This window comes from Magnusiomyces paraingens (assembly GCF_902498895.1).
Source record: "Magnusiomyces paraingens strain CBS 517.90 genome assembly, contig: contig1, whole genome shotgun sequence".
Taxonomy (NCBI): Eukaryota; Fungi; Ascomycota; class Dipodascomycetes; order Dipodascales; family Dipodascaceae; genus Magnusiomyces; species Magnusiomyces paraingens.
In genome coordinates, this window is record NW_022474067.1 from 1,528,773 (window position 1) to 1,543,366 (window position 14,594).

The 14,594-nt window shown below is 37.5% G+C and overlaps 3 protein-coding genes across 3 annotated transcripts; 2 read left to right on the forward strand and 1 right to left on the reverse strand.

Annotated features, from left to right (window-relative positions):
- Positions 1–2,977: 2,977 nt before the first annotated feature.
- SAPINGB_P000469 (uncharacterized protein) lies at positions 2,978–3,657 on the forward strand (the record flags this gene model as incomplete). The annotated part of the gene is made up of 2 exons (XM_031995193.1): positions 2,978–3,248; positions 3,314–3,657. The coding sequence occupies 2 exons, from the start codon at positions 2,978–2,980 to the stop codon at positions 3,655–3,657; spliced, it is 615 nt and encodes a 204-aa protein (XP_031851084.1).
- Positions 3,658–3,749: 92 nt separating this feature from the next.
- Positions 3,750–5,849, reverse strand: SAPINGB_P000470 (uncharacterized protein; the record flags this gene model as incomplete). The annotated part of the gene is made up of 3 exons (XM_031995194.1): positions 3,750–5,453; positions 5,524–5,732; positions 5,798–5,849. The coding sequence occupies 3 exons, from the start codon at positions 5,847–5,849 to the stop codon at positions 3,750–3,752; spliced, it is 1,965 nt and encodes a 654-aa protein (XP_031851085.1).
- A 2,809-nt stretch (positions 5,850–8,658) lies between these two features.
- SAPINGB_P000471 (uncharacterized protein) lies at positions 8,659–13,767 on the forward strand (the record flags this gene model as incomplete). Its single annotated transcript, XM_031995195.1, has 2 exons — positions 8,659–8,695; positions 8,768–13,767. The coding sequence occupies 2 exons, from the start codon at positions 8,659–8,661 to the stop codon at positions 13,765–13,767; spliced, it is 5,037 nt and encodes a 1,678-aa protein (XP_031851086.1).
- Between the last annotated feature and the right edge of the window lie 827 nt (positions 13,768–14,594).

Below are 14,594 nucleotides of genomic sequence, written 5' to 3' on the forward strand. Positions count from 1 at the left end.
TATGCAAATAACACATATATCCCTAAAATTTTTATTCTCAATTAAAAAATTGCACTTCAATTATTTGTTCCTTTAAGATTTGACTTGACACATTAACAAATCCATTAGTATTGTTGTCAGTTCACTTATATTAAATCCAAGTATTAATGATTAAGGTCAGATATTAACACAATATTTCAAGTATGTGAAATTGATCAGAACTGAAGAATGTCTTAAGATGCTCACATGCCTTTAAAAGTTATTCCGATGTCTAAAGTGAGAAGAGAAAAAAAGTTCGCGTGAGAATAGATTCTTTGTATGATCTTAGCGGGACAGATCGGTTTAGCTCATGGGGTAGCTTTTTTTTTTCACAGCTTCTATTACTTCAAGTATCCATTTTAAACCAAAAGAAATCAAAAAGAAGTTATCTAACCAGTATATTTTTTTTGGTTTTATTTTTCTCTATTCAGAATCTTGTAAAGTTTAATAAGGGTAAATTTCCGTTTCTGGGGTGGTAATATCATGCAATAGAAAAACAGATTTCTTAGTAGTGCTTAATTTGATTAAAAAAAAAGAAACCGTTTTAACAGTTTATATGTTTGATGATGGGAATTGTTGTTTAATTTGAAAAGTGCTTTTAGATATAAAGAAGAAAAGTTAGTAGAATTGTTAGAATGTATAACAGCAATACTTGAGCCAATTCAATATGTTCACTATTTCCTGCTTTTTTATTTTAAGTCTATTTTTTTTTAGTTTGGACCCTATGACTTAAATTTATGTCAAACCACTTTTTATCTTAGGTTTAAAATACATTTTTATTTATGTGCCAGCCTTTATTATTTTAGATGGAAATGCGCACTCGCGAACAAGGGTTTCCCGGGCTTCAATACAGTTTAAAACTCTTAAAACCAACAAAAATAACAATAACTAATCCTAATTGGATTTTTTTTCTAGTCCAGCTTTTAAAGTTTTATTATTGATTGTTATTTGAGCCAGTCTAAAAAAAAGAGAAAAAAAATTAGAAAAAGTGATCATTAGAGATGCTCTTCTACTTAATTAATGTCATGAACCTAGATGTATTATGCTTCACAGAAATAGGCAAGTTTTAGGTGTATTAAGGCTTTTTTTTTTTTTTTTTTTTTTTACATTTTCTTTTTTGGTTACATTGGAAATAATAGTAATCCCGTTTTTAATCAGTCTTATCAAGAATAAATAAAAACTAATAGCGTAAATAATTTTTGTATATTGTATTAAAAACAATATTACTTCTCTAATTTAAAGACTTAATTTTTTTAAAATAACTTTTCTTATAAATTTATACAACTATTTAAAGGTGTTAAAAATGTTTAAAAGAAATGGAAGATTATTTTTTTAAAAAAAAAAAGTGGAAGGAAAGAAAGAATTGTAAAGTACAGTCAACAACTATGGGGTTCAGAAATTAAAGTATTTTATTTCAAATTAGACCATAAGATATATATCGTTTTAAAGTTTTAAGGGTGTATTCCCAAAAAATATTCAAAAGAAAGCTTTGCTTTTATGAAACCCTCTTGATTTCTAGAAGCAATCTTTGTTGGATATTAAAAACGTAAAAAGCTACTATCCTTCTTAACAAACTGAAGTTTCTAGTTTTTATGAAATTCAAATTTAAAGCTTGTATTAAGTGGTAGAGTGATTTTTTTTAAAAAAAATCTAAGGGTATTTCGTATTTTTTGGGTTGTTTGTTTTTCTTATCAAATTTGGCATGAATCCTTAACCCTTTATTCTATCTTGGCTTTTATACGTTATTTTACTTTTTATTTTTTTTTTTCTAGTTTCCTTTTTAAAAAAAAATCACATTTGATTGCCTATTATTGAAAAAATACTTCAAAATACTTAAATCTTCGTACTTAAAACTTTTGAGTGTAAACATTAGGTTGTAGCCTTATGTGGAAACTAACTCAGTATAAAAATTTTTCAGTTTTTTCGTAAAAATAAATTTACATCAAAGCGAGAAAAAAAAAGACCCTTTTAACTGGTATAGTCAACTCCATCAACTACTTTCAAACTCTCGACGGCAACAACTTTCGTTTTTAAACTTTTTCCGGTCATGAGAATGGATGGGCATGTCATCCTGTATACAAACCTTGTGTACCCTCGTTTGTAAAGAAAAAAGAAAGAGAGGAATAAATGTTTTTTTGAATACTCGTACTTTGCTTGCGACCCCACTCAAACTCGAAGCAACAAAAGGCGTTACAATGGAATCATATTTTCTGTTCATATATATTAGTTATGATTGTTTTAATATATATGAACATATATTTCCCCATTTTTTTTCTTTTAGTTTGGATCAATTAGAACAATTTGATAACGCTTTAAAGACTTCCTGTTCCGGAATATTAGTACTGGAAAAAATGAAAGGATCTTGGCTTTGTAAACATGAAATTTTGGGACTAAAAACTAGATTTTCCCTCTTGTTATGCAGAGACCCAAACCAAACCAAGAATTCATACGGCATCGCCTCTAACGTGTGGGGTTGTTGTATTCCACCCGATTAATTTTTCACCAGTGCGGGGTGTTTTTGGCAAATCATAAATCAGCTCAGTGACATCATAAGCCCTTCGCCACCAGAAAAAAAAAGTTCCTTACAAAGATGGAATATTTTGAATGAAAAAATTTTTGGTATTACATAAGAGAATTTAAATTTCTAATTCCAGTTGCTTGCTCTGGTGGTAGAATTCTACTAGTTTCCTTGATGATTAAATTGAAAATACTTGGAGAAACTGGTTTCACTATCACAATAAACCTGGTTGAAATAAACTATAGTTAGTCATTATAATGAAGACTGATATATATAAAAAATGTCTTGTGATTAATTTCCTGTTTAGGATGTTCATGAAAAAGGAAAGCCATCTGCTACAGTGAGATTGAAGTACATCACCAATATTGTGGTGACCAAAACTGATCTTTCTTTTTTTCACATTTCACTTTCCTGACACAAAACAAACCTTTCAAGCATAAGATGCCTCACAAAGCTCGTGATTCAACATCAAAAAAATCAGCAAACAGTCCAACACCCTCTTTACCAGAAATCAGACCTCTTTTCTCAGTTTCACAAGATCTTGTCCCTTTGTACTATAAACTGAACGATCCAGATTATTCTCAAGACTTTTATCTTAAAGCCCAAGCAACTTACTCTAAGAGAATTGATAAAAATGTATATACCAATGGTTTAATTCGATTTGGCAGGTTCCCTGGAGTCCTCCCCAACGTTGCTCATAAGCTTTTTTGGAGTATTACAAATTGTTGATTTTTTCTTTTTTTTTCACACTTACTTTACCCATATTAACTTATTTAGAACCTGTTATTCTAATTGATAACTTTGAAATTCAAGACGGCGGACGCAATCATAATGTTTTAACACAGCACATTGGAGAAATGTTTGTGGACCGTGTTTTACCATTTATCAACTTTTACTACGATAAAGCATTCACCACTAGTATTATCGGTATCAGAGAAGTTATTGATGATACTGAGTGGCAAGATACTATAACAAACAGCAATGTTGTTTTTTCCTTGATTATTGTTTACTACCCCAATTCAAAACTTCATAAACTTTACGCTGTCGCCTTAAAAAACAGTATACTCCTATGTGAATCAGTTTATCGATTTCAATACAATAAGCACCTTTCAGACCTTTAGATAATTAAATTTTTATACACATCTTCCAAGTACAATTAAGTGTTAATAACCTTGCTTTTCTTTTTTTCTTCAAAGTACTACCACGTTTACATTTATTCATGGCCAAGCTGAGCCAACTCTTGTAAGAATGACGAAGGACTGCAAATATCTGTGCTTCCATATGAGACTCTCTTCATACCATTGGACCGGGCGACCCAATCTTGAAGATTTCCGTATTCCATATAGGTGCCACCACCAACGGTGAAGATGATGGCCTCGTCATAGGCGTTTTTCCGTGGAGGGCGGGCAAGAGGGCCTCTGACAGCGCGAGGATCAAAGTAAAGATAATCATCAGTCGCAGAGTTGGATGAGGTTGAAGGGTCCATTATCGATTCCACAATCTTGGTAATAGGCAAATCTTTAGACTGGGGAAGAAGGTTCTTGACGTTGGAAATAAGATTGCCAAACCCTTCAGAAAGAGTACCGTCTTTAAGACTTTCAGTGAGCTTGCTGGTGAATCCACCGAAACCCTTAAATAAGCTACCACTGGTGGATTGTGATTGGGAAGCACTACTGCTGTTGCTCATAATGCTCATCTTGGTGATTTCCTTGACGCGTTTGACATAAGTAAGGGGGGCCAGATCACATCCTTGAGATGTTAAAGCAGATTCGTATTCAGACATATCAGAGCTGGAAATGTTAGATGAAAGGATATAGAAAATCAAAAACATTCTAAGCTTGTCAGCAGGCTCTTTAAACTCGGTATTTTTGATGTTTTCCAAAACCTCAGATTTGGTAAGCTTAGTAGAATTTTCTTCAGCTTCAAACAACTGCGCAAGACCTCTAGTACCGATGGCCTTCAGCAGCGCAGTTGCAATGTTCATATGCATATCGATTGTTTGCTTTCTAGCAGTAAGCTCTGGAAGAGCCGTAATGGCAGCTTTCAAATGTTGAGCATTGGTTGAAGGATTCATTTGGGAAATATCGTTGATATCTGAAATGCCTGTTTGGCCTGTGAGTTCCTTGGCATCAGCCTTGTATTTGTTGAGTTCGGCATCTAAGTTGTCAGCCACTTCAGGAAAGGGAAGGTTAGAGTTTTTGGCCCAAAAGAAATCCTTGGGGTCCAGGTCGTAAGATCTCTTGGTTACTTTTTCACCCTCTTGAGTCTCGACTGTAATTCTATTCTTGCTAAAGTTCATAACATCATTGACTAAGCACTGGTATGTCCATGAATGGGTAAGCATCGAAACCAAATCGATATTTCTGTCCAAGATGATGAGAACAGGTTGCTGAGTTGAGGATAAAGAGGTATTGTTTAATTGGTTTCGCGAGTTGAGAACATGGTTTCTAAGCTTTTCGTCTAGTTTCTGGGCCACCATTTCAGCAGCATTGCCGCGTGTTGCGCGAATGATTGGGATTGTCCCTGAAGTCAGAACGACACTGAAAAGACCAGTTACAATGCTGTTAACAATAGACTCAATTTCCTCTTCCTTGACTTTGGGGTTGGCAATAGTCGAGTAAACATTTGGTAAACCGAGAGAATAGATGTTAGGCTCGGAGACAATAAAGTTAAGATACTGGTCGTATACTTGAGAAATTGCGGATGACGTGTTAATAGTTCGTGATGCTAAATCCTCTAAAAGAGTGCGAGGAAGAGGAGATGTGAAGTTAATGTAAACAGATTCGTAAAGGTTTTTGGAGAGATCATTGGCAATTAGCTGGATATTTTCTTGTGTAGGCTGAACAAAGTAAACTGCTGGGACGTCAGGGATTGGGTATCTGTCAGCATTCAATAGCATGTGAACTGTGATTCCACTCTTGAAAAAAAAAACAAACATTGTTAATAAAAAAAATAAATAGTATTTTTTAAAAATAAAATAAACATACCTTAAACAGATCATTGACGCGAAGAACACTAGAAATGACATCACGGCCAAATGAATCAAAAACAAGAACCTTCCATTGTGTCTGAGAATTGCTCTTAAGAGATTCGAGAGCTTTAACAGCATTCAATCCTTCAGAACCGACCTTTTCTATAGCATTTGTGACTTCGTCAACTTTATCTTTATTGAGATTAAGCATGCGTTCGAGAACAGCTGAAAAAAAAAATGACAAGTTAGAAAAATCTCAATTTATTTTTCATGGGCAAAAAAACACATACCAATTTGCTTGTCTCGAAGACTGGGGTCGGAAGAAATATATACAGAAGACATTTCTCGTTCAATTAATTATAATAGACCGAACGGTTTGTTTCAATTTATAATGTCGGTTATTTTGAAATAAATAAAATCAAAGAGTTGCTGTCCACGACTTTCAATTGTAGGAGGGCTGATGAAAATTGCAGTGTGGCATTGAATCTTTCCAAAGCTAATCCGCGTTTTTTGTTTTACTGTGTACGTGGATAGTTCCTTGTGTTATTATGTAATCATTAGTAATTCATGTATAAACAAAAATGTTTATTATTATGTAATAACAAAAGATTGTAACAGACAAATGCATTTAAGGCTTATCTCAAATTTCAGTCAGCCCTAAAAGAATTTGAATTCAACCAATATTCAACAAAAAGACACAGCGGAGAAATAGATTAAGTTTGTTAAGATACCTTAGAAATATAACTATGATTTTGATAATGGAATATTAAAAAAAGTTTTCTTAAATTTTTTACAATGGGTAAACCAATAGAGGATATATATTTGCTAAATTTAAGTACAAATAATAGAATAATGAAATGATGAAATTACATTGAATATTCCGTTGATTCCATAGAAATAAGAAAAAGACTGAACGAAATTGTACCTAAAGATAATCAGGATCTTTATTTTTTAATTATATTAAGGAGTTTTATATATGAAATTTTAAATAAAGTACTTTAAAAAACTGACCACAATTAAAATTCTTTTAGTCTAAAGAAGATGTCTACAGTTCCAGCTCTTGCGGACTCAAAATGAGCCTGAAATTCGTTTAATCAAATAAATTTCGCATTATAAAAGTAATATTCATCAACTTATTGATTATAATACAACCAAGCTTTTGTTAGTTTGTAAACATGAAAGTCAATCATCACTGAGCTTAGTCAAGACGGCATAGTTATTTTCTTTTACTAAAGAAACTGAGTTGGTTACAATTGATATTTTTAGATTCGGAAATAGTATTAAATGTTACTCTATTGTTTGAGAGGGCTAATGCCTTGAACGGGTGTCAATTTGAAAAACCAAAAAAAAAATAATTAGGTTTCCAAGGTGTAAAATCTACTCAGATCTTAAATATACTTTAGGGGAAAGGATCATCTTATTAAAAAAAAATAAGAATTTAAACATTAAAACATTTAGATTTTAAAATGTTAAAATTTTAAAATTGTTTTTAATTGTATAAAATTATTAATGTTCAGCTTACAACCCTTTTTTCAAGTAATATATAAAATTCTACACATAAGTATTGACGGATTAATGTTCTTTAAATAAAAGCGGAATAATAAAAAAAAGTTGAAAATAAAGATTAAAATCATCACTTGCTGGTTTTTATCAATGGTATCAATTATGGCACCATAATTTTAAAGAAAAAAAAATCGAGAACAGCCCTGGCCTTTCAAACACTTACCAGACTTCGTTTGTACTCAACTTCAATTTTCTTATACATTTAATGACAGATACGATTGTGAAGTTTTTTTTTTTCATTTTTGGATGAACCGATTTAGAAGTTTTTATGGAGCTGGCTACCTAAACCGCAACCAAAATTTTGGCAAAATCATAATTTTAAAACCAGTTTTCTTTTGTACATGTTCAAATTTTATCTTAATATTTTTTTTTCCTTTTCCTTATGAAATTCAATTTAAGAGAGTCAAAATTTTAGAAACAAAAAACAGATTGAAATAAGGGGATTTTTCATCAATAAATTAACTTTTTTTTTTAACATCCATTAAATGTCAAACACCAAAGTGGGTATTTTGCTTAACATCTGTAACGAACCCAAGAAAAATTCTAGAACCATTTAAATTTTTAAATTTTTTACATTTAAAACAAAATTGATCAAAATATGAGCCTGAATGACACTATTATCAAAGTACTTCGATCTCATAATTACTCAATAACACATTCCAATTTTTTTTTGAAGCGAAATATTCATCTAAATATAACAATTGTAAATGTCGACCATGTTGAGGTTTTTTATTTATTTTGTTTAAGTTGAAACTCATTGCCTAAGTGAATCAGTCAGTATCCACACTTTCTTTTCAAACTCAATCCAAATGTCTTTGATAAAAGAGTTTGTACCTACATTTGACGGCTTTCCAAACTTTGTTTAGAAATAAAAAAAATTGCCTTATATTTAAAACCTCTAAATACCAAGTATCATTCGAGCTCATTCGTTAGGAAATTTTAATGGGAAAAAAAGAACCCGGGTTTTGTCCTTGGAAATCGGTGTTAAACATTTATTATCAAAATATTATGGATAAAAAACTCGTTACTCATAAATTTTCAAAAAGTTTTATGGGCGTTTAAAAATTTTGTCACTGTTTTTATAAACATTGACTATAGTTTTAAGTAGAAAAACATTGATTGAAAGAGACTTTTAAAAGAATAGAAATTTAGTAGAATATTTTTTTGTTATAAATAAAAACAGGTTTCCTCGTTTTATTTATTTTAAAAATAATGAAAAATTCTTGTTAATTCCTTCATAATGAAGTTTTCCTCATTTTTAATTGCTATAATAGCACCTTTATCCTGCCTTACACTTGAAAATCACATTGTGATTCAAAAAAATGCACTTGATAAAAAGATAGAGCAGTCCAATGACTTGAATTTTTGGGCAAAACCTCTAACAGTCGACCTGACCGACTTTTCAATAAATCTTGAACACAGTGAATTTGAAAAAACTAGTTTTCTCTTAACCTTTTTCAGTGCCCAAGTGTACATCCTCAACACTTTTCATGAGTTCTGCTCAACCTCACAAAGGAATTCCCTTGGTATTTCATTTAGATGTGTTTTACCGGAGCAAACAGATGTATTCCACCAAACTCATTCTTCCATGTTATCAGTAAGAGACAGTATTTTTTCGAAAGATGGTAAGTAAAAACCTGATTAAATGAAAAAATAAAAAAAATAAAAAAAATTCATAAACATTTAACATTGAAAAGGTATTTTTGGACTGGGGCTGTCAACGGAAAATATAAACAACAGTCTACTGGAACAACTGTTAAAAAATGGAGTTATTGCTGCAAAATCATTTGCCTTTTGGATCAGTACAGTCACTCTTTTGGGACAACTGACCTTGGGTCGAGTAGAAGCTGATAAGTTCACTGGTGATTTGGTCCCCCACATCATTGTGACGAGCGGTTCACGGCCAGAAATTTATTTGCACTCTATTGATTTGTGGTTTGCTGAAAAGCCTAGTGTTCAAATCCTTACTCATCCTGTTCTTGCTTTTCTTAATCCAAGTGAAAAACACATTTATCTCCCTCCAGCTTTGTTTCAGACCTTTCACAAAAATGCTGAATTCTACTACAGCAGCATTTATAATGGTTACGTAGGGCCTTGCCGCTCTTCTGGTTCTCTGAATATCAAATTCTCAAAGTTTGGTCTGGAAATCCCCCTGACAAGTTTGCAGCAACCTTTGGAAGGATACATGAATACATGTATCTCACTGGTCCGTCAAGCACCTCCTGATGAAAGTGCTACATTGGGGCAGCCGTTTCTTCAACATGTTTACACTTTTTTTGACTATGAAAAAAAAGTGATTTCACTGGCAAAAATTGTAAACAACCCCCGGATCCATGCAAGAGACTTGCAGGACACTGCTCAAGATGGAATTTCTATTAGCGTTTCTGCAGCAGGCTCATCAAATGGCGGCTCAGTACAAAGGGTAAATACACTAAGTATTCCCTCAAACTATGGTCTCAACTTGGGTCTTGCCAATGTTTTTGCCAATATTGGAACCTCTTCGGCCTCAGCAGATACCTCTGTCCAAACGTTTGAGGCTGCTCCCTTGGCTGTAGCAGCAACTGTTCAGCCAGTTTCAAACAGTGCTGCTGCTCAAGTTTTAAATTCTTCACCTGCAACTATTGCCACAATCAGTGACGGTAAAGCCATTCTTACAACCATTAGCTCTGTGTTCCCTGTATTGGAGTCTTCTGTTAGTTACGGCAATGATTTAGTTGGGGCCAATTTCCTGGCACTTGCAACTGAAGCCAAAGCTAGCGTTTCTGCAGGAAACGGTGTTGGTGGAGTTTCTTTCAGCACATCAGGGACTTCTGTTTCGTTAAAAGCTAGTGAAGACGGTATAGCTCAGGAATCTGATAAAACTGAAAGCTTGGAAGCCGATGTCTCAGTGACAGCAGGTCCTGGAACAAGCGTATCATCAAGTGCGACTGCCGCTGCTGGTCTCGGTACGTCAGTTTTTTTTAGCTCCACTTCAACTAGTCTCACAAACGGGACTCCAGTTGCAAGCTCTAGTACATCTACATCTGTGGCAGTAAGCTCATCCTTTTCAACTGCACCAATTTCTACTGTTGAAATGGCAACAGCTCTTACATCAACAACATCTACTGGTAATGCTGTTGCTACTGGAACAAGCATCTCAGTTAGTGCAGGCCTTGGTACAAGTTCTTCGGCTACAGTGACTGCATCCGGGTCTAATGGGGCGGTGACAGGTGTTGCTGTTGTAGCAAGTGCGTTAGAGAGTGAAACTTCAACACCGGCTCAAACTTTGGCCGCTACTTTTGCAACTGTTTCAGCTGTCGCGAGTCAAAAAACAAGCACAACTACGACCACTTTTTCTGAAGCTCCTGCTACAACAAGTACAAGTTCTGTGAGTTTGGCCGGGAAAACAAGTACTACTACCACCACCTTTTCTGCACCACCAGCGACAACAAGCACAAGTTCTGTGAGATTGGCCGGGACAACAAGCACAACCACAACTACTTTTTCGAATCCTCTTGCTGTAACAAGTTCTGTGGGTGGGTCGACGAGTAATGCTGGTGGCCAAACGAGAACTTCAACAACAACATTTACAGCGTCCACTCCTTCACCTACAAGTGTTTTAGTACAATCTAGTAGTGGTCGAAGAACAGTCACAACCACAACTACATATTCGCCTGTTGAATCCAGTTCGTCAATCAGTAGTTCGATTGCCCCAGGAAGTAGTACAAGCTTCAGTACAGGCACGACTAGCACATCTGCAGTTTCTGTGGTAAACAGTTTTACCACAAGTTATACAACAACAAGTACTCACAGCAATACTTATACCGAATCTTACACCACACAGTCTTCATACACAACAACTTGGGTGGATTCGGGAATTGCAACTCAAAGCTCCCAGTCTTGTCATGTATGTCAGGAAACATCAGCTGCTGGAAGTTCCGTAGGTGCAATTAATACTGGTGGTTCTGTGAATACAGCAACGACTTTAAGCTCAGCCTCCCGAACAACAGTGGCCCAGCCCACCACGGTACAAACAAGTCTCTCGTCCACAGCATTTTCATTATCTGCTGCCCCTAGAAATTCTTTCTCTTCTTCTAGGAGTTTTGGGAATACAAGCACCACAGCGCAGATTAGCGGCTCATCCAGCCCACAAAGCCAAAGTACTAGTAGCGGGTACAAGTCCACAACTACGGTGTACAGATGTCCTGGGTCTTGTCAACCCAAGAGTGCCGGCACTTCAGCAACAAGTCACAGCACAACTGCTACAGGAAGTGCGGTGGCAACTTCTGGTGAAATCTCTTTTGCTCCTACAATAGCCTATAGCACTACTTCTGCGGCAACTGCTGCAGCCGGCACCAACCCCATCGGTACCAATCCTGTTGGCACCAATCCTTCTGGCACCAATCCTTCTGGCACTAACCCTAGTGGTACTGCTCCTGAAGGAACGGCTACCGTGAAGACCGGTGCAATTAGCTCAACTACTGCCGTCGTGGCTACTGGAACAACAGCTGCAGGAACCGTGGCCACGGCTTCAGCTTCTAGTGCGGGAGGTGTGGCTATAGGTTCTGCAGCAGGCACTGGTGCCAGTGTCTCTGTTTCTGTTCCAAATGCTGCTGCTACAGGATCCACAGCCTCCGCAACTGCTTCAGGCACCGTTGCATCTGCGTCTGCTTTTGCTCCAGGTACTGTTACAGCCGGTTCTTCTACCTCCTCTATAGGAACCTCATCATCATCATCAACTCCAGCTGCTGTAGCTACCGGAACATCGGCGACTGGAACCGTGGCTATTGCTTCTGCCTCAAGTGCAGGAGGTGTTGCCACAGGGTCTGCAGCTGGTACTAGTGCAACCCCTTCTGTGTCTGTTCCAAGCTCTGCCGGGACCGGTTCTGTAGCCACAGCTACCGCTTCTGGTTCACAGGCTACAGCATCTGCTTCGGCACCTGGAACAACGTCCAGTAACACAGTATCCTCTGGTTTGGTGTCTATTTTGCCGGTCGGATCTGCATCCTCTGTAATCACTACCGGCCCTATTGACGTTACAGCTACCTCTGCAGTAGCACCGTCCACTTCTACAACCACCACCACGGCATCCTCGTCCTTTGCTGTTGAGATCCAAAGCTGTACATCTGGGACTGGTTGTGTGGGAGTTTCCCTGAGTCCCACAGAAACTTGTGTTCAAGGTGCTGACTGCGAAACGCAACAAGTATCCTCCAACAAGCCTGCCGTGACTTACTCGTCCAACGTACAATCCATCACTGGCATTGAAACAACAGCAGAAAGCTCAGGGGGGGCGGTGAAGACCAGCATTCCAAGCACGCCTTACACAATGGCATCAACAAGTAGATCTTTTTCTTCAAGCTCACCTGCGGTTGTATCGACTTCAATCGCAGTCTCTTCAACAACAACAACCTCGTCACCCTCAGCCACCGTCTCGACTTCCAGCACTACCTCGGTTGCACCAGTCTCATCAACAACGTTTAGCACGTCAACAACATCCACAAGCTCAGCACCTGCTGCGTCTTCTGCTGCCGTCATTTCAACAGCAAGCCAGTCCACCACACCAATCACTGGCAGTGGTGGCGCCACAACAGCTATATCTGCTATAAATGTCTCAGCCACAACCAACTCTACGCCAACCACATCTTCATCCTCTCTAATAACTTCTACCGCGGCTCCCGCAACCACTACCAGCGGAACAAACGCTGTTGGAGCAGCCGGCACAGCGGCCATTGGGACGTCCGGAACCGCGGGTATTGGAACCGCGGCAACCATCAGCGGTGGAGTATCTGGTACGGTTGGTGGAAATGCTGAAGTGAGTGCACAGGGTAGTTCCACAGCCACATCTTCGTCGACAACACTAGCAGCTGCTGCCACTAATTCGTCAACCAGCACGCAAACCGCAGCAGCTGAAGTCACAACTTCCACGGGCGAGTCCAGCGACGGAGGGACTCCCGGGGTGGGGATCTCAGGTGCTGCTGGTGTCGGGATTTCAGGTGCAGCAGGGCTGGGAACTTCAGGAACAGTAGCGGGAGGGGTTTCCGGAACTGTGGGAGGAGGTGCTGAGGCAAGTGCACAGGGTACAAGCACGAGCACGGAGTCTAGTACAACTTTTAATGACAGCGGCGACGAGCCGACGGCGCTTGCACAACGGCAACTGACGACCACAACATCATCTGCAGCCATTGTTTCAGGTTCTGGAAATGCTTCAGGAGGTATTAACGTTCCAGAGGTGCCATCGGTGAGCCTTGAGAACCTGTATGTGGCTGCTGGGGGGACCGAAGCAGCCACGGTACAGACGCTACCTGGTGTTGTGATTCCTAGCACGCCGCTCCCTGGCGTTACTTCTGCAGTTGGGCTGACTACAGTAGGTAGCAGTTTAGGAGGGGATATTAATACCATTGCAGGGTACGGGACTACAACATCGAACGGACAGCTTGTGACGGCAACAGCGGTGATTGGGTCTCTGGGAGAATCCTCTGAGAGCGAAACAACAAATAGACAGGTTCATACTACGCTGTCATCATCGGTGGCGGCGGCAAGCACTTCCGGATCATTAGTGCAAGTGACAGCCAGTAGCAATATGTGTGGATGGATTAATGGGACTCTTTGTGAGGGGTCTTCACAGTTGCAGCCTGTTGCGGTGAACAGTGGTATTTTGTTAGAACGGAGTGTTGTTGGATGGGGGGTTGTTGTATTTTGTATGTTGATGGTAGTTTGAGATTGATAATTAGAAGGAATTTTAATGTGTATTTATTGTATTTTAAACTTAATAACACCTTAGGGATTTTTCCCTTTTTTTCCCATAGTAAAATGGTGGTAAACCAGAACACTTAACGTGGTAAACATTTTTTTTTGTACACCAAACGACCATTCTTATTCCATTTTTAGGATGGTAACTTAAATTTTTTTTTTTATTTTTAATGGAAAACCTCACACACTCACGTGTAAAAATAATTAATTTTTATATTTCTAAGATGGTAAAGACGACACATCTACACGGTAAAATAATCACTCACACATGGCATATAAGGTCCTTTTCGTGGTAATTTTTAAATTTTGACGCGGAAAATTAAGCAAAATTTTGAATGATATTTTACCACATATTAAATTTGAAATTTTTGAAATTTTTCGAAAAAAAACCTTAAATTGAATTATAATTTACAGAATAATATATAGCTAATACAAGTGTTCCTCCTTCTTTGTAGCAGTGCGTCAAGCTTGTTCGTCAAGTGAGCATCATCGTTTATTCTTCTCAGTATCAACGCGTCAACTTGTTCATAAAGCGAGCGTCATCGTCGGTTCTTCTCAGTATCAACGCGTCAACTTGTTTAAGTGAGCATCATCGGTTATTCTTCTAAGTATCAACGCGTCAACTTGTTTAAGTGAGCATCATCTTTCTTTTTTCTAAGTATCAATGCATCAAACTTATTCGTCAAGTGAGCATCATCGTTCTTTCCTCCAAGTATCAACGCGTCAAAATCGTTTGTCGCCAGCAAGTGAGCCATCTTCATAGTTGTAAAACTATTTTAAGTTGTTAATATTATG